This window comes from Triticum dicoccoides, chromosome 4B (assembly GCF_002162155.2).
Source record: "Triticum dicoccoides isolate Atlit2015 ecotype Zavitan chromosome 4B, WEW_v2.0, whole genome shotgun sequence".
NCBI lineage: Eukaryota > Viridiplantae > Streptophyta > Magnoliopsida > Poales > Poaceae > Triticum > Triticum dicoccoides.
The window spans coordinates 493,631,055-493,654,278 of record NC_041387.1 but is presented as its reverse complement, the minus strand read 5'-3'; the positions used below and the strand labels follow the sequence as shown (position 1 = coordinate 493,654,278).

General features: G+C 46.4%; 3 protein-coding genes and 1 long non-coding RNA gene across 4 annotated transcripts in view; all 4 read left to right on the top strand.

Moving 5' to 3' along the window:
- Positions 1 to 1,756, top strand: part of LOC119291067 (anaphase-promoting complex subunit 6-like) — a 13,436-nt gene extending 11,680 nt beyond the window's left edge. Inside the window, exons 15-16 of the mRNA XM_037569780.1 lie at positions 1,373 to 1,408; positions 1,489 to 1,756. Coding sequence (XP_037425677.1) covers positions 1,373 to 1,408; positions 1,489 to 1,581 — 129 coding nt within the window. The 3' untranslated portion in view covers positions 1,582 to 1,756. The remainder of the gene's footprint in view (positions 1 to 1,372; positions 1,409 to 1,488) is intronic.
- Positions 1,757 to 2,868: 1,112 nt separating this feature from the next.
- On the top strand, positions 2,869 to 7,581 carry LOC119291066 (transmembrane 9 superfamily member 3-like). The gene is made up of 7 exons (XM_037569779.1): positions 2,869 to 3,219; positions 3,681 to 3,721; positions 3,815 to 4,400; positions 5,497 to 5,634; positions 5,752 to 5,908; positions 6,008 to 6,492; positions 7,035 to 7,581. Exons 1-7 carry the CDS (start codon positions 3,065 to 3,067, stop codon positions 7,252 to 7,254), a joined length of 1,782 nt encoding a protein of 593 aa, XP_037425676.1. The 5' UTR covers positions 2,869 to 3,064; the 3' UTR covers positions 7,255 to 7,581.
- Positions 7,582 to 8,215: 634 nt separating this feature from the next.
- LOC119291065 (deoxymugineic acid synthase 1-B) lies at positions 8,216 to 10,437 on the top strand. Its single transcript, XM_037569778.1, has 3 exons — positions 8,216 to 8,723; positions 9,512 to 9,755; positions 9,854 to 10,437. Exons 1-3 carry the CDS (start codon positions 8,428 to 8,430, stop codon positions 10,256 to 10,258), a joined length of 945 nt encoding a protein of 314 aa, XP_037425675.1. The 5' UTR covers positions 8,216 to 8,427; the 3' UTR covers positions 10,259 to 10,437.
- Positions 10,438 to 21,749: 11,312 nt separating this feature from the next.
- On the top strand, positions 21,750 to 22,795 carry LOC119293784. The gene is made up of 3 exons (XR_005143213.1): positions 21,750 to 22,160; positions 22,339 to 22,591; positions 22,705 to 22,795. It is a non-coding gene; the product is annotated as an uncharacterized LOC119293784 (long non-coding RNA).
- The last annotated feature ends 429 nt before the right edge of the window (positions 22,796 to 23,224 follow it).

The window sequence follows — 23,224 nt, the reverse complement described above, 5'->3', positions numbered from 1 at the left end:
CGCCGCGCCGCCGCGCGCCACCGGGAACCGCCTGGGGCGCCGCCTGCCATGGGGCTTCGCTCGGGTCACCGCGCCGCCGCCCGCCTTGGGGAGCCGCCTGGGGATCACCGCGCCGCCGCCCGCCATGGGGAGCCACCTGGGGGTCGCCGGCCGCCATGGGGCCGCCCGCCATGGGGAGCTGGCGCCCTCGCCAAGCGCAGAGGCTGGCCGCCCGCCATGGGGAGATGGCGCCCTCGCCAACACGGGTAAGCTGCGAGCATAGAGAAGCAGGTAAGGCGGAGCAGCGGCCGGGGTTGAGCTCCGGTGATCACCGGTGGCGGACGGCGGGCGGCTCGCCGGGCAGAGGAGGCGCCATCGCGAGGTCCGGGCAGAGATGCGCCAATGGCTGCGTGATGTGGCAAGGACCCGATTGCTTTTTTACAAACTTACAGGGACCTGATTGCGTTTTTAAATATGTGTGCGGGCCCACCCCTAACGGTCAAACAAACGGTCAACAATCAGAGCTCTTACATGTGGGTCCGACATGTCATAATCATGATTAATCGTAAAGCACTTGACGATTTGGGTTTTTTGAAACAGCCGACCACCCGTTTGGTAGTTATTTGAGAAAAATTGAAAATTGGTAGTTTTTTGGAACCATAACCTGTAAAGTAGTAGTTTTATGCTATTTACTCCTTTTAAAGCCTCATTGACCTCAGACTCCTGGATTCGCCGCACAAAACGCCTGCTGGTATCATCAAAGGAGTCGTCCAGTTCAATGGTAGAATCTATCATTCTCCCCATTGAACAACTTGTCGAAGTACTCCCGCCATCTATGCTTTATCTCCTCGTCCTTCACCACGAGTTGGTCTGCTCCGACCTTGATGCATTTGACTTGGTCAATATCCCTTGTCTAATAAGTTAAAAAATACCAGGGATACTTCGAGATACATGTACCTCAGTGTACCCCCGCTCTTCTGTAGTGAGTGCCAATGATTAGATGTAACCGTGGACCAGTCCATCATCATGACAGGATGCCATTTGTAAGAACTTGAGAATGGTGGGGTACTTGGTTTCAAAAGACCCGGGTGGGTACTGTTTCCAGTCACTATTTTGGTGCAGGCCTATTCTGGTTGTAATTTAAGCTCACTAACAAACTGAAACAATCAGGCAGGAAGGAGTTTAGAGTTACACACCAATATGTGCACTTGAAATTTGGAAGGAAACAGTATTCTTTTAAAGGAAAACTCGTGGTTTCAAGAATGGGAACAATGTCCTTCACTTATCAGTCCAAGTTTGACACACTTTTTGACTGTTTGAGCTTAATAAGTAATGAGAGTCATCTATTTCTGTGTGCATATTACTTCTAATAATATTCATTTCAATATTACAGGATGATTTTGAAGCTGCCATAACTTACTACCACAAGGTGAGTTTTTAATGTTTAGCCTTGTTGATTGTAAACAAGAGGTTGGACTAGGATTTTACTCACCTCTGCTTTTTTTTCAGGCTCTATGGTTGAAACCAGACGACCAGTTTTGCACTGACATGCTAACATTAGCTCTTGAGACCAGCTGCCAAAGCACCGCTCGGAGAAAATAGTTTAGGCATGATAGCTGTTTGCAATTGCAAAAGCGCTGTTGTAACTTAAATGGGTGTTGCTCTGACATCAAATCCATTCATTTGTAGCCAATTGTTGTAAAGTCATATCTGTAGTATGTAATCGCTCTCAAGTTGATATGTAACCACCCAGACAGATTCTGTATTTGTGGTGCAGTATTGAGATTTTGCTGAAATTTTCTAATGCAATGTAAATATTACAGGTTCCTTTTCACAAGTAATGCTGTCCATGAATATCCTGTACTTTGTTTTGTTTTATTTATTTATTCCTCCCCCCTCTTATGTTGGGCAGTTCTGTGAACCCTGACACGGAATACTATCGTTTATTCGGGGGTTGACTAAAGTTCCTTTTGCAATTTCATTAATTAGCGTGGTAAGATGCATATAGATTCTTGTGCCCGTTTTTACTTCTTTTGGATTATTTTTTACAATAGCTTACCACATACCACGTGGTTAGATTCTTGTGTCCTTGGTAAGACTTGTCAGACTTGTTTGTTCGATTTTGACTGAGCTCAGGTCAAACTGAAGGGGTAATTTAGAGCCATTCTGAGCAAAGAAGTAGCGTTAAGTGTGCTCACTAATTCCAGTCTCATTGTGATTGAAACATTTTCATCATGTTTTTTTTTTAAATTTGAAACCACTCCGCACACGACAGTGCATGGGCAAAATCTGGACGATGTCCATCTAAAACGGTGCTGATTTGCGAAAAGATGCAATCCAACGGATATTTTGATCCATCGTCTAGATTTCAGGTGAAAAATTTGTCGTCCCCATAGCACTGCTTTTTTTTTTATTGTGCGTGAAAATGTTTCTACTAGGAGCCTTTCCATGGTCTGTCCAATTATGAAATCTTTTTCTGTTTCTAGGAGGCTGTCGGGGGTTGTGCCTTAGGACGCAAAACGCGAGTTCATTAATAATTAACTTTTTTTTAGACAAATCATTAATAATTAACTAGTTTTTTTTTGAGACAATTAATAATTAACTAGTACTACTACTAGCAGTAGCATATGGCCATAACGAGATTTGAGAGTGCGGTCAGGCCAAAAAGGCGCTAACGAGACTTGCACCAGACTCCTCCACCCAGGGGAGGGGAGCCTGAGTTGGATTTGCATCGACCGACGCGTCGACCAAATGTGGGTTCGCTAGCTGACCAATGCACACAAAGGCGAACCAATCGAGTAGTACATCGCCACCTTCCGCCACCACCCAACCCAACCCAACCATCACGAGCGAGGAGGGGAAAATAAAAAAAAGAACGCCATCCGAGAAGGACCTGAGCCAAACCCACCCCCGCGGCCAGAGCCAGATCTCCTTCTCCTTCCTCCTCCGACTCCCTCTTCTATTTCTATTAAGAAGGAAGCAAGCAGGGCGCCACTCAGATCTCTCCGCCCCTTCCTCGCCTCGTGCCCCCCACCGCGCCTCTCGTCAACGCCGCCCCGCCCGAGGAGAGGAGGAAGGACGAGCGATGGCATCGCCGGCCGCGCGCGCGGCCTCGGCGCTCCTCCTCCTGCTCGCCCTCGCCGTCGCCAGCGTCCTCTCCGACGGCTCCGACCACCGCTACAAGCTCGGCGACCCCGTCCCGCTCTACGCCAACAAGGTCGGCCCCTTCCACAACCCCAGGTCAGCCAGATCTCCATCCCTCGCTCCCTCCAGATCCCTTTCGGTTCATTCCCTGTCCGCGCGTGGGGGGTCCTCGGATCCGTCGGGTTCCGCGGGAGAGTGCCCGTGCCGTGTATTGCTCCGGTCTGATGCCGGGGCGGAATGGTCTGGGTGCGAGGGTTTACGCCGCGTCACGATGGTTAGCACCGCCTGGTTTCGGAGGAGATCTGGCGGAGAGCTCCCGGGGTGGTCGATTGGGCGGCATCGCAACTGATTCACTGCACTCCGGATCTCCTTCACGTAGGCTTCTATTTATGTCCGCCTTCAGTGAAGTGTCGGTTGTTATTGGTTTGGGCGCCAATTTTGGATGTATCGAACGAACTTTTCTGTCTGCAGCGTTAGGAACCGGATCTGTTTGCTAAAGCAGATTTTTGCCCCTCTATAAACGCAAAATTCTCACGCCTTGCTTCCTTTCCTTGCAGCGAGACGTACCGCTACTTCGACCTCCCTTTCTGCTCCCCGGGTTAGTTGCTCACTACTCATTCCATTACTTGCTTGGTTTAGTAAGTTCTCTCTCAAACTATCTCATGCTTATTATGTGTGGCTTTAATTTCAGAGAAAGTGAAGGAGAAGAGCGAGGCCCTCGGCGAGGTCCTCAATGGGGATCGGTTGGTGGATGCGCCCTACAAGCTTGATTTCCGCACGGATCATGATTCCAAGGCGGTTTGCCCCAAGAAGCTTACCAAGGAGGACGTGGCCAAGTTCCGGAACGCTGTAGCCAAGGACTACTACTTCCAGATGTACTACGATGATCTCCCACTGTGGGGTTTCATCGGTAAGGTCGAGAAGGGAGGCAAGCCTGACCCGAGCGAGTGGAAGTACTACCTCTACAGGCACATTATCTTTGACATCCTCTACAACAACGACCGTGTCATTGAGATCAATGTGCATACCGACCAGAGTGCACTGGTTGACCTGACGGAGGACAAGGAGGTTAATGTGGACTTCCTTTACACTGTCAAGTGGAAGGAGACACCTACACCGTTCGAGAAGAGGATGGAGAAGTATTCCAGCTCCTCCAACATGCCGCATCACTTGGAGGTCCATTGGTTCTCCATTATAAATTCTTGTGTTACGGTCCTTCTCCTCACAGGGTTCTTGGCAACAATCCTCATGCGAGTTCTGAAGAATGATTTTGTGAAGTAAGTTTTAACCAACTTCATTTTTTGTTAACAGCTAATTCGAGAAAGCTAAAAGTTATGGTATCTAATTCTAGATATGCTAGAGCAATGTAAATTTTTGCTCTATCCCTACTGCATTGCCATACATTACAGAACCACACAATCTCAAACTATAGGCTTTGCTTTATTCTCAGTTCTTACTGCAAATACTCATGATGCATTTCCATGCAACAAGTCTGAGATGCTGTTTAGGGCCTGTTTGATTCCTATGATTCCGATAACACAGGAATACATAAGAGTTTGGGATTGCAATGTCATGCCCACTTGAATCCTATGAGATTAAGTTTGCACCAAAGGTTGTTTGATTGCACCATGGAAAAAAACAAATGAATATTTTCAATAGGTTTCAAGTCAACGGATCAAGTCCTGCAAATCAAACAAAAGGAAAAATGTCCTAAGAATCTTTTGAATTAAAGAGTTGGTAGTCTTTTGGCGATCTATCATGGACATATATCTTAGCTTGTCGTGAATGGATATATTCTCTTACATCCATTATCCCATTCATCAATCCAGCGTAATTGCTTCCAGCCAGCTCCACCATGATTCTTCCAGTCCTTATTTCAGCCAGATGTTATAGAGCTGGCAAAAGTTACCGTCCCTAGATTCAATTAGGAAATAGATCTTATAGCCCCTGCCAAGTTTTTTCAGGTTTCCTTTAGCTCAATTTGGTATGGCTGGATTGTTTTGCATATCAGCTGGACGTGCTTCTTGAATGATGTGCAAATCTAGTATCTTTATAGCATTCACATACAAATGTTTGCCCAGAATGCAAGTAGGCAACCTATCGACTTGGTATTGGTTTTTACCTTTAGGCCTATGCTTGATCCTTTATATTGAATGATGGTCTGCAGTTGATGATGTAGGCCGCTACATGATGTATATTAAGTGTATGAAACAGATTACTTCATGGCCATATTCATAATTTGCCCATTGTATGATGTAATTTAGCAATGGTTTGACTGTGTTTTCCTCAGTTTTGGTCTTCTCTATTGGTATATTAAGAGCATCAACTGGATTTCTTCTCTATGTTTCTGAACATCATATATATTATTTGAAGGTATGCCCATGATGAGGAAGCAGCTGATGACCAAGAAGAGTCTGGATGGAAGTATATTCATGGTGATGTCTTCCGGTTCCCCAAGAACAAGTCATTGTTTTCGGCTGCTCTTGGCACTGGAACTCAACTCTTTGCTCTGTAAGTGCTGATGTATTATTTTTTGCCTTTTATACTATTACCATACCGTGTGTAAATAAAAATCATTTAGTTATCCCTTGTATTGCACATATCTAATGATCTTATTTGGACATGCAGAACAACCTTTATATTCCTGCTTGCACTCGTTGGAGTATTTTACCCTTACAATCGTGGTGCCCTTTTCACTGCATTGGTCGTCATCTATGCACTCACCTCAGGAATTGCTGGTTACATTGCAACCTCTTTCTATTGCCAGCTAGAGGGAACGAACTGGGTATGTGCTGCCTTTATAATTCTGTTATGTTGAGATTTTGAAAGCATGCATTATATTTGGTACAGTACTAATGCTAAAATTTTATGCTTGCATTTTCAGGTGAGGAACTTGCTATTAACCGGATGCCTGTTTTGCGGACCTCTCTTCCTGACTTTCTGTTTCTTGAACACTGTTGCCATTGCTTATAGTGCAACAGCAGCATTGCCGTTCGGCACCATCTGTGTCATTGTGCTGATCTGGACCTTAGTCACATTCCCTCTACTAGTTTTGGGAGGCATTGCTGGTAAAAACAGCAAGAGTGAATTCCAAGCTCCTTGCCGTACCACCAAATACCCTAGGGAGATTCCTCCGCTTCCCTGGTACCGGACAACAGTTCCGCAGATGGCTATGGCTGGATTTTTGCCTTTCAGCGCTATATATATCGAGCTCTACTACATCTTTGCTAGTGTTTGGGGCCACCGAATTTACACGATCTACAGCATTCTCTTCATAGTCTTCATCATCCTCCTTATCGTCACTGCCTTCATCACTGTTGCGCTGACATACTTCCAGCTTGCTGCTGAAGACCATGAGTGGTGGTGGAGGTACAGTCATTTTTTCTTATCATCATAGTTTTGGCACTGGAATTGCAGTTTATTATCTATATTATGACCTTAGTAAAGTTTGTTAGTACAACTCATGAGTTCCTGAAATCTGTTACAAGTCCTGAGCTGGAGACATGCTTTTTCAACCAGAAGTCATGTTCTTCCTATGTGTAAACGTTATGCATACCTTGTCATGGATAGTGCATATGTTGATATGCTACAGACTTGACATATACGTACCATATTAGCGTACATAGTTTTTTTTGTCTATGCAGATACATATTTAAATCTTTTATAAATGATTGTCCAGATAAAGTACTTACAATAATTGTATCCTATAATTTTGGATTTGTATTGTATCCGTTTTCCATGCTAGGCCAGCTCTGTTCTGGTTATTTGTTAAATGACCGATCAGACAAAGTATCAACACTTCTTAATGATGCCCATCTAACCAGTAGCCATTTTCGCTTTTGCCTTTTCTGTTGGAAAATCTTGTCATTGTTGTGCTGAACATTTTTTTTTTTGTAAACTTTTCTAAACAGGTCATTCCTATGCGGAGGATCAACTGGATTTTTCGTCTATGGCTACTGTCTGTACTACTACTATGCTCGATCGGATATGTCTGGCTTCATGCAGACCTCTTTCTTCTTTGGGTACATGGCGTGCATCTGCTATGCATTCTTCCTGATGCTGGGTATGGTGGGCTTCCGTGCCGCCCTGTTCTTTGTTCGGCACATATACAAGTCGATCAAGTGTGAGTAAGTGTTGTTGGAGGAAGAAGAGCAGCAAGCAGAGTTGTACTCCTTTTTGGTGCCGCTAAGAAGTCCCAGTATAGAAAAGGTTAGCTCTCGCGTGCAACAGGAAGCAGCTAGAGATTGGCATGTTTGAGATTAGGCCATTATTCATAGGAAGAGGTAATGAACCTATAAAATTTCTTGTCATTGTGCGACCGGTATGATGAACCGTCTTTCCTTTGATCCCCCCCATGTATTATGTGACGTCCAGACAGTATTACTTTGTTGAACCATAACAGCCTATATAAATTTCTGTGCAAGTTCCTATGGCAGAATAACACACGTGTAGAGATGATGCCTCAAGGAAGGGCATGCCCAGTCGATCTGTACCGTTGTACTTGTATCCTATGCGTTCTGGTTATAATTGTCAGATTTTGAAACAGCATTTTCTTTAAAAACCTGGCAAAGTTTCTTCTGAAATTTACCCGTGTGTTAATTGTTGTTGTCATTGGTTTGCAAAACCATTGCCAAACACCTCTGAGGGCCCTCTTTATTTATTTGTTCATAACCATTTTTTCATAACATCGGTACAGATTACAGAAGCAATCATGATGTAGGAAATGTCAAATCTGAGAGAAAAAGGAAAACATAAAGGAGAAATCAACGCTACTCCGTGTTACTCTGGCGGCATCTTTAGAAAAGTGCCATGGAATTAATGGAGTAGTGTGACATTTCAACTGCTGCTTTGCTTATTTTTGGCTAAAGCATGTTGATGCAGGCATGGACTTGGCTGTGGCCTCGTGCCGGTTCTAGCAGGATGGCATGATCAGCGCCTTTCTTTCTTTTCGAGAGCCGCATCGCCGGAGTAGATCGATTGCACACGGCAACGCCCAAATCGTAAAAACGGACGCAGAAAACACGCTGCATCTAGACTAAAAACACCCAAAATTTCCGCATCTCTAATCGGCCAAAAGCTTGCACTGACCCGAGGAGCTCAACCACACTCCTACCACTACCAGTGACCTGAGGCACGTCTCATGCCGTCAACGCCTCGGAAGAGCGCATATATGTGGCTTATCCCGCAGACTGGACTCCCACAGGATTAATTTCAGGCACGCCTCCCGCTGCAACCGACCCGAGTCCTTCCACCCTGCTTCAGAGTCTCGCCTCTCAGCCCAACCCACAGGTCCCAACTCAAACCATGGGCGCCGGCGACAAGACGGCCGCGGGCATGCCGCGCATCGGCATGGGCACGGCGGTGCAGGGGCCCAAGGCGGACCCCATCCGCCGCGCCGTCCTCCGGGCCATCCAGATAGGGTACCGCCACTTCGACACGGCCGCGCACTACGAGACCGAGGCCCCCATCGGCGAGGCCGCCGCCGAGGCCGTGCGCTCCGGCGCCGTCGCCTCCCGGGATGAGCTCTTCATCACCTCCAAGCTCTGGTGCAGCGACGCGCACCGCGACAGGGTCGTCCCCGCCCTCAGGCAGACGCTCCGGTACGGTGCCCATCTCCTCCTCTTCCTCAAATTTCGCTTGGATTGCATGATAATCAGAAGTTTGTGCTCTACGGTCGGTCGTGTAGCACTTAGATAGTAGTATTACATCTATTCTGTTTGTGATTAATTGTGGCCTACAATACATGGAACCAATTGTCAATTTGAACAATTGCCGCTGAAGCAAAACCTAGAAAATACTGAAGAGAGACATACATAATAGTACTACTTTCTACGGTAGATGTAATACTACATGGGACCAATTGCATAGTGTACTCCAACTGACCTCTTGAAAACCACCGGGAAGGAGTGAAGTGGGTTTGACAGACATGCCGGGTACTAGTCTCCTAGCCACCTACGCTGGTCTCGAGGCCGTAAGATTGTCACTTTGATGTGCACCTATCTTTCAGGCATAGCTGTTGAGCCCACACATCAACGGTGTCGGTCCAAGTTCCAACAAACGTGGATCCTTCTCGCACCACACTGATCTGATCTGACAACCTGAACAAGAAACCCAGTAGAAATTCACTGTCGCGTAAAGCCAACATTGCAATTCTCAGAAGACACAACTAGCTGGAGTAAGCTAGCTTAGCTAGCTCCAAATACAGATCAAATCAGTCCTGTCGTGCATCATCGATATCCTCTCTCACACCCTCACGGGCACCGAACCCAACATTGCAAGTGCACTGTTGCGCCATCCTGTAACTGATCTACTATTATTGGTTAGCAGTGATGGCCTCTGACAGGAATTACTTAACCACGGTGCATCCACGTAATGAATGACACTGCAGGAATCTCCAGATGGAGTACGTGGACCTGTACCTTGTCCACTGGCCGGTGTCCATGAAGCCCGGGCGGTTCAAGGCCCCCTTCACGGCCGAGGACTTCGTGCCGTTCGACATGCGGGCCGTGTGGGAGGCCATGGAGGAGTGCCACAGGCTGGGCCTCGCCAAGGCCATCGGCGTCGCCAATTTCTCCTGCAAGAAGCTGGAGACCCTCCTCTCCTTCGCCACCATCCCTCCCACCGTCAATCAGGTCACCATACATCCCTACATACAGTATATCTAATTGATTTTGTTCATAAAAAATACAAGTAGATCATACCAAGTGTGAAGTGACTGGTCATTTTGCAGGTGGAGGTGAACCCGGTGTGGCAGCAGAGGAAGCTGAGGGAGTTCTGCAGAGGCAAGGGCATCCAGCTGTGCGCCTACTCGCCGCTGGGAGCCAAGGGCACGCACTGGGGCAGCGACGCCGTGATGGACGCCGGCGTCCTGCAGGAGATCGCCGCGTCCAGGGGCAAGAGCGTGGCGCAGGTGTGCCTGAGGTGGGTGTACGAGCAGGGGGACTGCCTCATCGTCAAGAGCTTCGACGAGGCCCGGATGCGGGAGAACCTGGACGTGGACGGCTGGGAGCTCACGGAGGAGGAGCGCCGCCGGATCGCCGAGATCCCGCAGCGCAAGATCAACCTCGGCAAGCGATACGTGTCCGAGCACGGGCCGTACAAGTCCCTCGAGGAGCTCTGGGACGGCGAGATATGAGTAGCCAGTGGAGACCGACTGGCCGGCCGTACGTACGTACCACGAGCGGTTGTATGTCGGATGTCATCCTTGGCCATTGATGGCTGGTTGATCGGGGGACAGCTTTGCACCGATTTCCCTTGGAATAAAAGGATGTTCTGTATTGTGTTTCAATGAATAAATCAAGATGTTTATGCCTACTTGGCACGGTTGTTGTTCCAGGGGCAGAGAGGCAGCGGCGTCGGGTTTCATCATGAGCCGGGTGCCGCATGCATGCGCTCGACGCAAGCATCTGCTAGGACGTGATCAAGCAACTGAACCGCTTGCCAGGCTCCTCATAATGTGGGGGCAGAGCAGCCCACTGCCGGCTAGCCGCCGTCGTGCCAACCGGCCGGGCCCGACAATGCCGGCGAAGTGCCGTGCGGGGCGCAGCCCTTTAGCTAGCTCTTGTTTCTCTGTCAGGAACCTGATCTTGTGTAGTGCTAGTGACTTTAGTCCTACCTCGGATATGAGAGGAGGCTAGGACCTTCTTATAAGGGAGAGTGCCACACTTCCTTTAGGCCCGATCTTTTAGGGTGTGGTGGGCTCTCTACTTGTAGTGGAATGTCTGATTTGCACCGAAAATGTCCAAACATATGCCAATGGACTGGAAGCTAGGCCTAGGTTGTTAACAAGTGGTATTGGAGATGGTTCCCGCGCCATCGGCAGGGGGCTTCCCTAGGGGGTGGGGTGTCAGGAACCTGACATTGGGCAGTGCTAGTGACTTTAGTCCCACCTTGAATATGAGAGAAGGCCATGACCTCTTTATAAATGAGAGTGCCACACTTCCTATAGGCCGTTTTTTTGGGATGTGGTGGGTTCTTCGCTTATAGTGAAGTGTCCGATGAGCACCGGAGACGTGCAAACATATGCCGATAGACCGGAAGCCGGGTCTGGGCTGCTAACATTCTCTCTCCCTCTCTGTGTGAGAAACTACACGTTTGTTATATTTTTGAAATATAACAAATATAAACGAACCCCAAAAATTCAGTACTACTGCTAGTCTGCTACTACCCCTTTCGGCACCTGAAATACTCCGTTGCTGAAGTCCATGTCTGTTAGTTCTGAACATTACGAGAATTCAAACAAAAAAGGGCATACACCAAGCATAAGTCTTTGCTAGTTCCATTGCACATTTGCTATATTTTTGAAGAAAAACCTCAAGAGGCCAACAAGTCAGGAGTAAGAGCATCTACAATTGGATTTGCCAAATCTGGCCCCGTATACGCCCGCATAACCTAGCGGAGGATCCGCCCGGACTTGAAACCTGTCAGTCCCTAAATCCTCGCTTCCATAGCCGCACGCGTATCTCATATCCAGCATCCCATATCTATACAAAATCATGCAACGTAGTACGTAGATCACCAAACGATCAAAATCGACAGGAAACAAACATATAAACCGATACCAAATGGGCATAATTCACATAGCATCATCAAAAGATCACCAAACGGGCATAATTCACACAGTTCAATGACTCGACACGTTCTAACTAGATACTAGAGCTAGATTATATAAAAGGAGAAAGGGCCGAGCTTCACCACTTCCTCGCCGACCCTTGCCCTTTCGGTCGCCGGCGCTGTTGTAGGCGTCTACGACAGGAGATGGGTCGACGTTGTAGTCGGACCCGTCGGAGGAGGACGAATCGGAGATGACGATGTAGCCCTGCAAGCATCGGACGATGCGGTCCTGCTTGCGCTTGAGCTTGGCCACCCTCCGCCACCTCCCGCTCGGACTGCTCAATGCCGAGCCGGAGCTGCTAGGCGTTGGTCATCCGTCTCCACCGTGGTAAGTGATCGAGGGTACACCGACTGGAGGAGACACTCCTCCTCGTCGGGCACCGGCATCACGCGGCGGCAGCGGGCAGACTGAGCAGCCGCTTCAGATGCGCCCCATCTCCTTTGCTCTCTGCCTCTTGCGGCGGGTGGCGCATGCCTCCGACTCCGAAGTCCGCATCCTCGGCCCCGTCGGAGCGGGCACTAGAACCCACCGCTGCCCGCGCGGAGCAGCGGCCGGAGGTGGAGGAGGCCGTCGGGCGGCCCGCGCCGATTTGGCAGCCCTCGCCGATTTGGCAGCCCTCACAGATTCGCGTGCGGGGCGGGAAGGGCCGACGCCGGCGTCGGCGCTGCGGTGACGGGTGACAGCTGGCGTGGCACCTGACCCGGAGCTGTCACCCTTATCGACCCGCGATCGCTCGAGCGTGAACGGAGCGCCAACTCGTCCTCGTCTCCAGAGCTGCCGGTGCTCTACATGGTCGACGACGCTCGGGATTAGACGGATTGGGGAAAGGGAAGCATCGGGGAGCGAAACGGATCGGAGTGAAGTGAGCCTAGGGTTTGCTCCGGAGGGGGATTTTCTGGGGTTGGGGTGGGCTGGGCGGATGCGCCGGGCGCGCCCGGGCCTCCTCATATCCTCCCTAGATTTAGACTGAATATGAGGGGTGCTGGTTAGCCCGGACGTTTTAGGACGGTTTGAGGCGTCCGATTGGATCGGTTTTTTATGACCGGTCACTGACCGGACAGCCTGTCCGTGCGTTTGAGACAGGTTTAAGAGGTCCGGCTGCAGATGCTCTGACAAATCAAATACTCCAAGGTCCAAACTAGGTTCCCCTTTCAATCGTCTGCGACTTAGAGGGTGTTTGGTTTCAGGGACTTTTTTGTGTTGGGATTAAAAAATGCCTAGCAAACCAAACAGAGGGGACTTTTTTAGGATTTTTTGCTAAAAGTCTTTATAAGCACCTCCTTGATAGTCTTTTTTTAAAAAATCATAGGAACTAGAAAAAGTCATTGGACTAGAAAACCAAACGCCACCTTAATTACTCAAGTTACTGAATGCATTCAAGAATAAGCATGGGTTGCTTCAATGCCTAGAAACGCCAAGTTCTTACTTTTGACCCGGACCAAAGTTTACAGACGGAATCATGAGGCAAGGCTCAGGCCCCAAGGGTAAACCGGTGATGGAGCATATTCGCTTCTCTTTATTACTACTGCAGTAAAAGTGGCATCCATTGCGTGTGCTTTTGGTTTTAACTGGGGACTACCGGTCGCAGGGAATTCAGCACCGGGCGAAATGGATTGCAGGTGCTGACCGACCCGACCGACTCGTGCGGTAAAAGCTGTTCACGTTAAGGACGCACGCAGGCCAGGAGTAAAGGCATTTTTTGGTTCCTTTTGCAAAAGAACTTTTTTCAGCCACCCACTGATGCTGCTGCTGGTAGCCTCTGATGCACTGCTGCCCGAGCCAGCAACCACACGTACACTTTGGAGGAGAATGTGTTTTTACTGTGGGAGGGATCGATTCTATAGTAAGAAAAACACAACGGAGTTGGGATGATTCTCTCAAAATAGGCTTTTGCCCCGTTTTATAAATAGAACAACCATCACGTCCATACGATGAGTAGCAAATCACCGAGATAAAAAAGTCCGTTAGTGGCATCAGGGCAACTACAGTACTGAGAAGAGTGCCAAGCAATCAGAACTTCAGAAAAGGAACACCCCCACCCCCACCGTATGGGTGTGGCAGGATACTACGGCATGAAACCGATATGGGACCAGGAGGACAAAAAAAGCAGTAGCCGCAGGTGGGAAACCGGCCTTTAATGAAATCAGGGTCGAATACACTAAAGACTACTTGCAGTCACGTGCAAGGAGGCGTGACGACGGGACATATTACTCTGAAAACTCACATGACGAAGAACTATATCGTGTGATGTTAAATGCTTCCAAGATCCCTGGAAGGTTCTACAGGAACTCATGGCCATGTGACATTCTGTCCGATGCTCTAGAAACAAAAGAGCCCCCTGGCCATGCAAGGGGTATATGTGTCGATGTCTCGCCCAAGAGGGCTTTCACACTCAGCAAAGAAGAGAGGCTCAGCATGAAAAAAGCGAGGAGTGAAATGAAGCAGAATTAATTGTATGAAAGGTTGAGGAGGGACATGTATCTGAGGCTTCGAAAGGAAATTGAGGAGTCAATGATGATGCAAGAAGACTCTAACACTGACAGATAACCAACAGATGGGAGGGGAGGCGGGCATGGAGGATGCTACCTACTGAGCGACAAGACCACACAAGAGTAGTTGTGCATCAGCTGACCCCAGCGACACTGAGACTGCAGCTGCGCATGATGATACTATATCTGATCTATCTGGAATGAAAGACAAACTGAGAGGCGTGCTTGCACATTATGAAGGTACGTTAAAATGTGCAACAACCTGAGTTTGCCCCCCCTTCTTGGAAGGAGCCTCTTGTTGGACAATATGCCATTGAAGTCGGGATGTGTGAAGTGCTACGTGACTGAAGTAAAGCCTGTATTCAATGAATTTGCCCTGAAGAATTTCCTAGGGGACTTTGATGAGTAGAAGACCTTGGGAGAAACACTGTTACATCACATGCAGTGGCCATGAAAGGAAATAGACTTCATGGATGAGATACCTGAAGCCGTGCCAAGAGCAACCAATGTCACCCTTCAACTGGTGACTTTCTCCTTGCCACAGCAGCTCTCGCCTGCTTCCCCCAAGAAACCTAATACTCGTAATCCGACGGCTGATGCATCAACCTGTGATCAGCCCGCCCGACTTTGTGCCGTACATGCCATGTCATCGTCCGCCCCAGAGAAGCCACTGGCAAGGCCTACAACAGCTGGAGATGCACCACCGGTTCAGATGCCGAAAGCTGAAGCAGGAGGGGGAGACTCAGTGACACCGCATGCTCAGCAGACCAACCTGGTGGAAAGGACTGCTAAGCAGTCCGATGCTTCGGAACCGCCGGCTAAGCAGTCCGAAGGTCCAGAACCAGAACCGACGGTTCATCACTCCATCCGTTCGCAACCGCGTGATCAACATACCAATGCGTCAACACTGCCTGCTCAACAAAATAACACGTTGGCACACCCTCCTTAACACACAGACAAGTTGGGAGCACCTACGCAGAAACCCGACATAGCTTCAATGCCTGGTCAGCAGTCCGATGCCTCTGCTCCTACAGCCCAGCAGTCCATCACAGTAGCAGCGCCAGCTCAGCAGTCCGACGTAGCTAAACTGTCTACTCAGTAGTCCATCACAGCTTCACCGTCTGCTCGGCACTCCGCGTTTCAACCATCTAGACCTTGCACCAGAAGTGCTCCAAGTACCAAGAAGGAAGTGGGCAAAAATGCTGCACCTATGAGGAGGCAGGCCCCGAGGCCGAGGAGGAATGAGAACGATAGCCTCTTACTTAAGGCACTCATCGCCCAGAACCAAATTACCAGTAAGTTGTTTCAATCGGAGAGTAATATTGTTTATGACAACATGGATGATGCAGAGCTCAATGCGACGCTTGCTAAAAATAAAGCAGGCGTACTTGAAGCACACAATTACGTCCATGGCCAACCATTTCTTGTTGGTGAATACTTTGATGAGTGCAGTTCCAGTTGCCGCACGTACATAAATATTGCATGGATCAAATGTCAACATGTCATCATGCTCTGCTAGTCCACTATAACAACAATCATTTCCATCATGATCCGAGTTCCATCACTATGGGTTTTGAGGACTTACATCTCTTCTTCAACTTCAACGTGCTCGATGCCACTCTTGTTAGATGCCTGATTTTGTAAGTACTTAATAAACTTTGATCAACTTCTCCATACAAGGCTGTAAACGATAAACTAACTATACTTTATTCCTCTCAGGGGATTGATCGGGCGGAGAAGAAAAAGGTAGAGTGTGTATTTCATAGATCCTGCATTAGGAAATGGCACAATATTACATGCAAAGGATGAACGGGAGTGGGCCATTAACAAGGTTGCCCGTATCTTCGAAAACACTTCCCATGCAGACTTATTTCTCTAGCCATATCATGAAGGATAAGTCAAATAAACAACCACACATACACTGATTGTCTTTCAGATTTCGACATAGTTCGTAAGTTCATGATTTTCTTAATCTGTAGCAATCACTGGATCTTGGTATTCATTGTTCCAAAGAAGAACATAGTTTACTACCTGGATTCTCGCAGAGAGTCAATAAAGCCTCAGGATCTGACGCATCTTCAGCAATTCATGGATAGGTATTGAATTCTATGATGTTGAAATTAATTTGCATTCATATATAGTTCAAGAATTGAGTATGTGAAAATTCATCTTCATTTGTAGTGTGTTGGCATTGCGGAAAAGAAAATAAGGGAACCTGTTCAAGAGGGAACTACCTCTGCAACACGATATCGTTTCTCCGGTAAGACACCGAAATCCATTATTTTCGGAAAATGCATCCAATAGTTTGCAAATACCTTTTCTTACGCTAGTCAAATGTTCAAGTTTCTAAATAAACCTCTTTCTATTTCTGTCCAAAGAAGAAAAAATACATCTAACACTGGTTTGATTGTTCCAAACAGGGCAAATACATGACTAATTTTGTACAAAAAAATTCAGTGTCCTCAGCAACAAGCAGGGACCAACCTTTGTGGATACTATATTTGCAGACACATGATCCCCATATGAAAATCTGCTGATTGTTGTGAAGATGCCCGCAAATTAGTACCAGTAAGTATCTTAATTAATATCTTCTACTCCATTCATATGCAACATTCTGATCTTAAAAGTCCTGTAGCTCATCTTTGAACCGAGAACCCCTGAACCGCTCCCTACTGGTGAATTGCTGATGGTTATGAGATTTATCAACAACTTCTTCCTAAATCACTTCATCAAGCCTACTGGTGATAATGAAGATTTCAGCATGGCTTCTCCTGAAACAATGTGTAAGAGTTAGCTGCTAAACATATACACATGGATCCATTGTTTTCCATGTGATGAGGTCTTCGTATTTCATAAACTATGATTAATTATGTACTGCATATGTTGACAAATCATTGGAATTTAGCTATCATTTGTTCAATTGCATATTGTTGCGAATTTTGATGGATGTTCTTACCGTGGACACTATTTGTTCAATTGATATTGTGGCGAATTTGCTTTTTGCATGCCGATTCAAATGTGATATTTTTGCTTTAACTGGCCATTGATGTGCACACGGTTCAAATAAATGAGTGTGTGCGATCCAGAACAGAGAGCACACGTCAATCATAGCGGAACCGTCGTTGATACACAACAAATTGTAGACGATTTGCAGCACATCTATGTGTGCTTAGGGGCTCCCGAACCATTTGTGATAGCACATTATCGCACATGAGAGCTTATAGTAAACCTGCCCAATGCAAAATGCAATGCCACTCATAAATTGTTTAGGAAACATGTGAGATCCCGAATGGAAAGCACACGTCACTCATACGACAACCGTCAGTGATACACAACAAATCGCAGATGATTTACATCACTTGTATGTGTGCGAAGGGGCTCCTGAACCGTTTGTGGTATATCACACACGGTAATTGTTTGGGAAACATGTGCCATGGTGTTATGCATGGCAGGCGATTTCTGGAGAATATGCGTGTGCGATGGGGCACATATCGCACATAGTTCCTCTGATGGCCCATGTGCGTTAGATATTGTTTAAAAAACGGTCCAGTATGAAACACCATTTGGTTTCACCGTGTCATTAGAAACGTTTGATCACCAATCCCACATGTGTGCCAGAATGTGGTGCGTGCAATATGTTGCTGCATTGCATATGATTACATTTGGCAACATGTTTGCACCATCACTCCTTATCCTCAACGATATTTGGGTCGTGTGGGAAGGACCCCCTATCACACACACTAGCAAGGCGATGGTTTAAAATGCCATCATGGAAAGGGGTTAAAAACCGTTTGTATAGCAACTTGTTGTACCAGTGCCTTATGTGCAGTTCTGTCTCCCGCGTGGTGTCCTCTGTATGCCTCAGAATGACACTTCCATAGGATTTTTTCCTGTTCATGCTCAGGTACACAACAACACCATCTAATATTTCTTTATATAGATGTGGGCCATCCCAAAAGTAATGTCTTAAATCAGACAAAAAGTTTTTTCTTTTGTTGGTATATGTAGCTAGGTATTATATATATTTAGCAACAATGTAATTAGCATAATCTGCGTACCAAGGATTATTACAAGAAGAAGAAGCATTTACAACAGCTAATTTCTCATCAGCAAAACTATGATTAATATGCAATGGGTCATCAAGAACATTTTCCATCCTAGAAAAGTTATCTGCTAGAGGAGTTTCAGCTCCTTTTATATCAACAATATGCAAATCAAACTATTGTATAGCAGTATGACCGGTGTGAATAGTAACTTTAGAATCAATAATATAAGGTCTAAGTTTCTTTGAGCACTGTCTAGAGTTTTACCAGCATAATGGATAACATTCAATTTCTTATTAACTCATTGTCTTAGAACAACACCAATAGCATAATCACTAGCATCACACATAATTTCATAGGGTAGTTTCCAATCAGGTGGTTGAATAATGGATGCAGAAATTAAGGATTTCTTGAATATTTCAAAGGCTTCTACACAATCACCATAAAAACAAACGGAACATCCTTTTGCAAAAGATTATTAAGAGGCATAGAAACCAACATGACCTAGGAAACTTCTTATACCTTTGATATCTTTAGGACATGGAGTTTTCTTAATTGCATCCACTTTTGCTTTATCCACTTCAATATATTTTCAAAAATTTTATGCCCAAGGACTATACCTTCATTCACCATAAAGTGGCACTTCTTCCAATTCAAGACAAGATTAGTTTCTTTGTATCTCTGCAAAACTCGATCAAGGTTGCTTAAGCAATCATCAAAAGAGTCCCATAAACTAAAAAATCATCCATGATTACCTCAATAATCTTTTCACAATAATCAGAGAATATAGCAGTCATACATCTTTGAAAGGTAGCAGGTGCATTGCATAAACTAAAAGGCATACGTCTATAAGCATATGTTCTGAAAGGACAGGTAAAGGTGGTTTTCTCTTCATCTTCTTTTGATACATATATTTGAGAATAACCATCTAAGAAGGAAAAGTGTGTGTGCTTAGATAATCTTTCTAACATTTGATCAATAAAGGGAAAGGGGTAATGATCTTTTCTAGTAGCTTTATTTAGTTTCCTGAAATTAGTTACCATCCTATAACCAGTTACAATTCTTTGCGGGATAAGTTCATTTTATCATTAGGAACAATAGTAATGCCTCCATTCATAGGGATACAATGAATAAGACTTACCCATCTACTATTAGATATAGGATAAATTATACCTACTTCAAGAAGCTTTAATATTTCAGTTCTTATCACATCCTTCATCTTAGGATTTAAGCGTCGTTGATGATCAACGACCGGTTTAGCATCAGGTTCCATATTAATCTTGTGTTGACATAAAGTGGGACTAAGAAGTTGTGCGACAGCTACAAAGTAGGAATTTAATAAAAAAATAATAAAATAAAGATATAAAAACAAGAACTAATCCCAGCGAAAAGGCAGAATAAATGGGGTTGGTAAGTAATACTACTCCTAGACCCAAAAATCCGTTGGCGTGCCCGGGCTCGCCTGCTCACGATATCGCGGGGCGTCCATCAGCCTGGGATATGAAGCGAGTGCAGTATTTTAGGATAGTAGACGACGGGTAATTAATGCGAGACGTGGACGATGAGAGATGACGTTTGTACGGCGCGGGGCGACCAACGTCCAAGCAGCAGCGGCGACGTTATGTCCCGTAGAAACGTGTAACGGAGGTCCAGACGGGGTCGTCACTACTAGCTACCACGGGGGGCCAGTCTGGACCAATCGATCCCCAAATCAAAGAGCAAACCCTAAGACATATGCGACAGATCCCCAAATCCGGAGCAAGGTACAGCAGTGCGAGAGGAGATGGCAGATGCAAATAAAGGTGGTGATCCGGCGCCCCTACCAATCAGGACTTTCCCGCAATAACAACGTAAGCATCTAGTTTCTGCATCGCTCTCGTCGGATCCGTTGAATATCTCATTTCTTAGCTTTTTTCGCCGGTCAAATTCAGCTGTCCCGCGGGGGATGCGATGTCTACCGGTGACAGCAAGGCTACGCCGACCATCTCGCTTCGCTTGGCCCTGCCGCACCACAATTGACGCAAATCCAGCCACCGGAGGAGCAAGGCGGACAAGGACTGGGAGTTCAAGATATGCAGCTGCCGCATGCACCACATGGGCAGCAGAATGGCTTGCCGGAGGGCACGCAGTTCATTCTTCAGTCAGTGCAGTTGCAGGATACATTCTCGCCGCGCTCCCTCCTGCTGGGCGCCAGGGGACCGCTGGTGTTGATGCTGCATCCATCAATTTGGTAGTCTCTGTGGTGAACCTCGTCATTGGCGTTGCAATCCTTGTGTTGGTGGTGGCCGATGTGGTCATGCGTGTGCTTGCTTAGGTGTTAGCTGCGATGAAGGGAATCCTAGTTTAGCTGTCAAGTATATCAAATCATGTAGATGCAGCTGGAGTGGGTGTTTGCTGATGGCGTACCTTTTGTAGCGACCAGGTTTAAGTGTGTGTTGTACCCTTGGTTTGTGCAACTAATATTCATAATGAAAGTGTGTTTGTTGGCTTAGTATGCATGAAATTAAAGGTTAAGTTTGATGGTCATCTTTAAAAAAAATAACAAAAGCAAAATCGTCAGGTGGTTGGAGGCAAGACGTATTTGTCAAATTAATCCAATTAAGCGACAGGCATGCATCCCTTTTTGTAAGTGGTAGTACAAATTGGTTTTAGTCATGTAGGTAGTCAGTCATGCATCCCTTTTTTTGTGCTCTGATTTTGTGTTTCTTGTCATGTTTTCGTGTTTTTTTGTGTGTGATGCAGCGGGGCAAGGTACAAAATAGAGGACTGTATCCATGGTGGCCCGTCGTCTTGTTATGTCTGATGACGAAGGTATTGTTGCTATGTAAATCGCTTATAGTAAAATGTGTGGATGTCATAGTGAGCTGAAAGTGTACAGTTTTTCTTTTTGTAGTTTACGATGCCAACCTTGTGTGATGCAGGTGGTAGCTGTATAAAGGATTGTAGAAACCAGAATGCAGGGAAGAGGCCTTGTGTTGTTCAATCTGGCATGAGAGGTGTGTTTATGTGTCCTTTTTGTTGGCCTCCCTTTTTTTTCAGACACGAGACCGAATGATGTAAAAAAGTTCATTCTAGCATGAGAGCACAGAACCGAATCAAGGACAGCCTAACGGTTTTATAAAATCTTTTTTCATGCAGATTCATATTTGAAGACATTAAATCTTGATGATGCGGCCCTGTGTATAACAATCCTGTGAAGGAGCACCGAGCCATTGAGGACAAAAACATTATGTTGGACAGAATTACAGTTTATGCCTAAGCAGTGCTCGACACCGTCCGTTCTTTCTAAGACAATGGCGATCCAGAGCCAAATGTTGTTTATTTTGGGCAGACGGAGGCTAAGTTGCCTAAAAGGAGGTATGTCATGTCAGCAAGTTTCACTGGCAATGGTTAAGTGGTTGCCTCCCACAGCCCCCACCAATCCCATTGGTGAATAAGTTCCACACATGGATATTTGGAGGCAATGATTTTTACATGGACAGGTATTGAAACTAGTGGCTAATCATAGAGGGTCACATTTTTTTGTGTGGGAAACATGTTTCATGCTGCTTTGAAAAAACATATTTATTAAGAGGGAGTGTCTCAATCATTTTACATGTTGATGTTACAGCAAAGCAGCTGGCACTGGGTGCATGATACATTTTTCTATTTTGGCGACACCAATATCTGAATTGTGGCTGTTTTTTTGTCTTATAAAGTGTATGGTTTGTTCACGCACACCCGAGGTTTCTGAGGGTGAACGCTGTATGTGTTCACCAGCAGATGCTCAGGGTGCATCGACTTGATCACGAGGTAGCTGCACTTGCTTTGAGGAGGTTTCATCAGATTGATGTGGGCGCACAATCTGTCAATAAGTACATGTGGCGGGAAGTGCTCGAACCTGATTTCTCGGTTAGTAGATGTTCTTTTGCCCCTATCTTGCATTTGTTTTCAATAGACACATGCTCTTGCAGGGGAGAAAGTTTTGTACATAAAAGCGGTACAACTCCAACTTGCACACGCCAATCATGACATCACGGCATGAAGCACACGCACGCACGCACCTGATGCAATTGTTTTATCATTGCAGTTTTTCGTTCCTGTCATTCTTGAGCATGGATGGGTTGCATACATGTGGGATATGCTCAAGGAGATTCATATACTGGACCCATTATGTGTTCAAGTTGCAGGAGCAGAGCAGAGGCATATTGTCCACCAAGAGGCTGTGTTGCAGTTACACACAACATTATTCAGTTGCCTCAATATTTTTTTCCGAAATGGCATTGTCCATCCGAGAAATGGAAGTGCAGGTTCCCTAAGATAACATGTGACATCTTCTCAAGGTAGATGAAGAAATTCTAACTGTAAAACTGTGTGCTCCCTAAGCCCTTTCCAATTTTCGGAATGCAACTTCTGAAGAATCATGTGTTTGTTGGGTTGCCTTTCATTTTTTCAGGGATGAGTCAGGATATACGAACTACATACGCAGTGTCGAACACATATACCTCTTGGTCCAGCCGGGCACCTGAGGATCGTCTTTGCCAGTTGACTGCTCTGAGTTTGGCGCTGACAGGGCCGTCCCCTTGCAAGTACTGTTTAAATCCGCTTCTACTGTCAGTGTTGAGTCATCCGCATCGTTCATACTGGACTTAGAGGGGGTACATATTAGAGTTTCAGTGGGTTCCCTGCGGACCATGGAGTTGCCGCCGGCTAGATCCAGCATGGGAAACCCATGGAAAACGACGTTACTCTGTGACATGTTACGTACCGTTTCGAGGCGGACATGTACCAACAGAGCAGACAGAAGCTGGGCGTGAAGTTACCCCCGTTTTCACGGCGGCGTCTCCGTATGATCCTGTTCAATGATCGCATCACACCTTCCTCTGTACGCCCTTATTGATTACATGCATGCACGTGTCACTGCCTTATTGGCACACCTACCAGGACCAGGCGAGCCCGGGCACTCTATCGCCGCT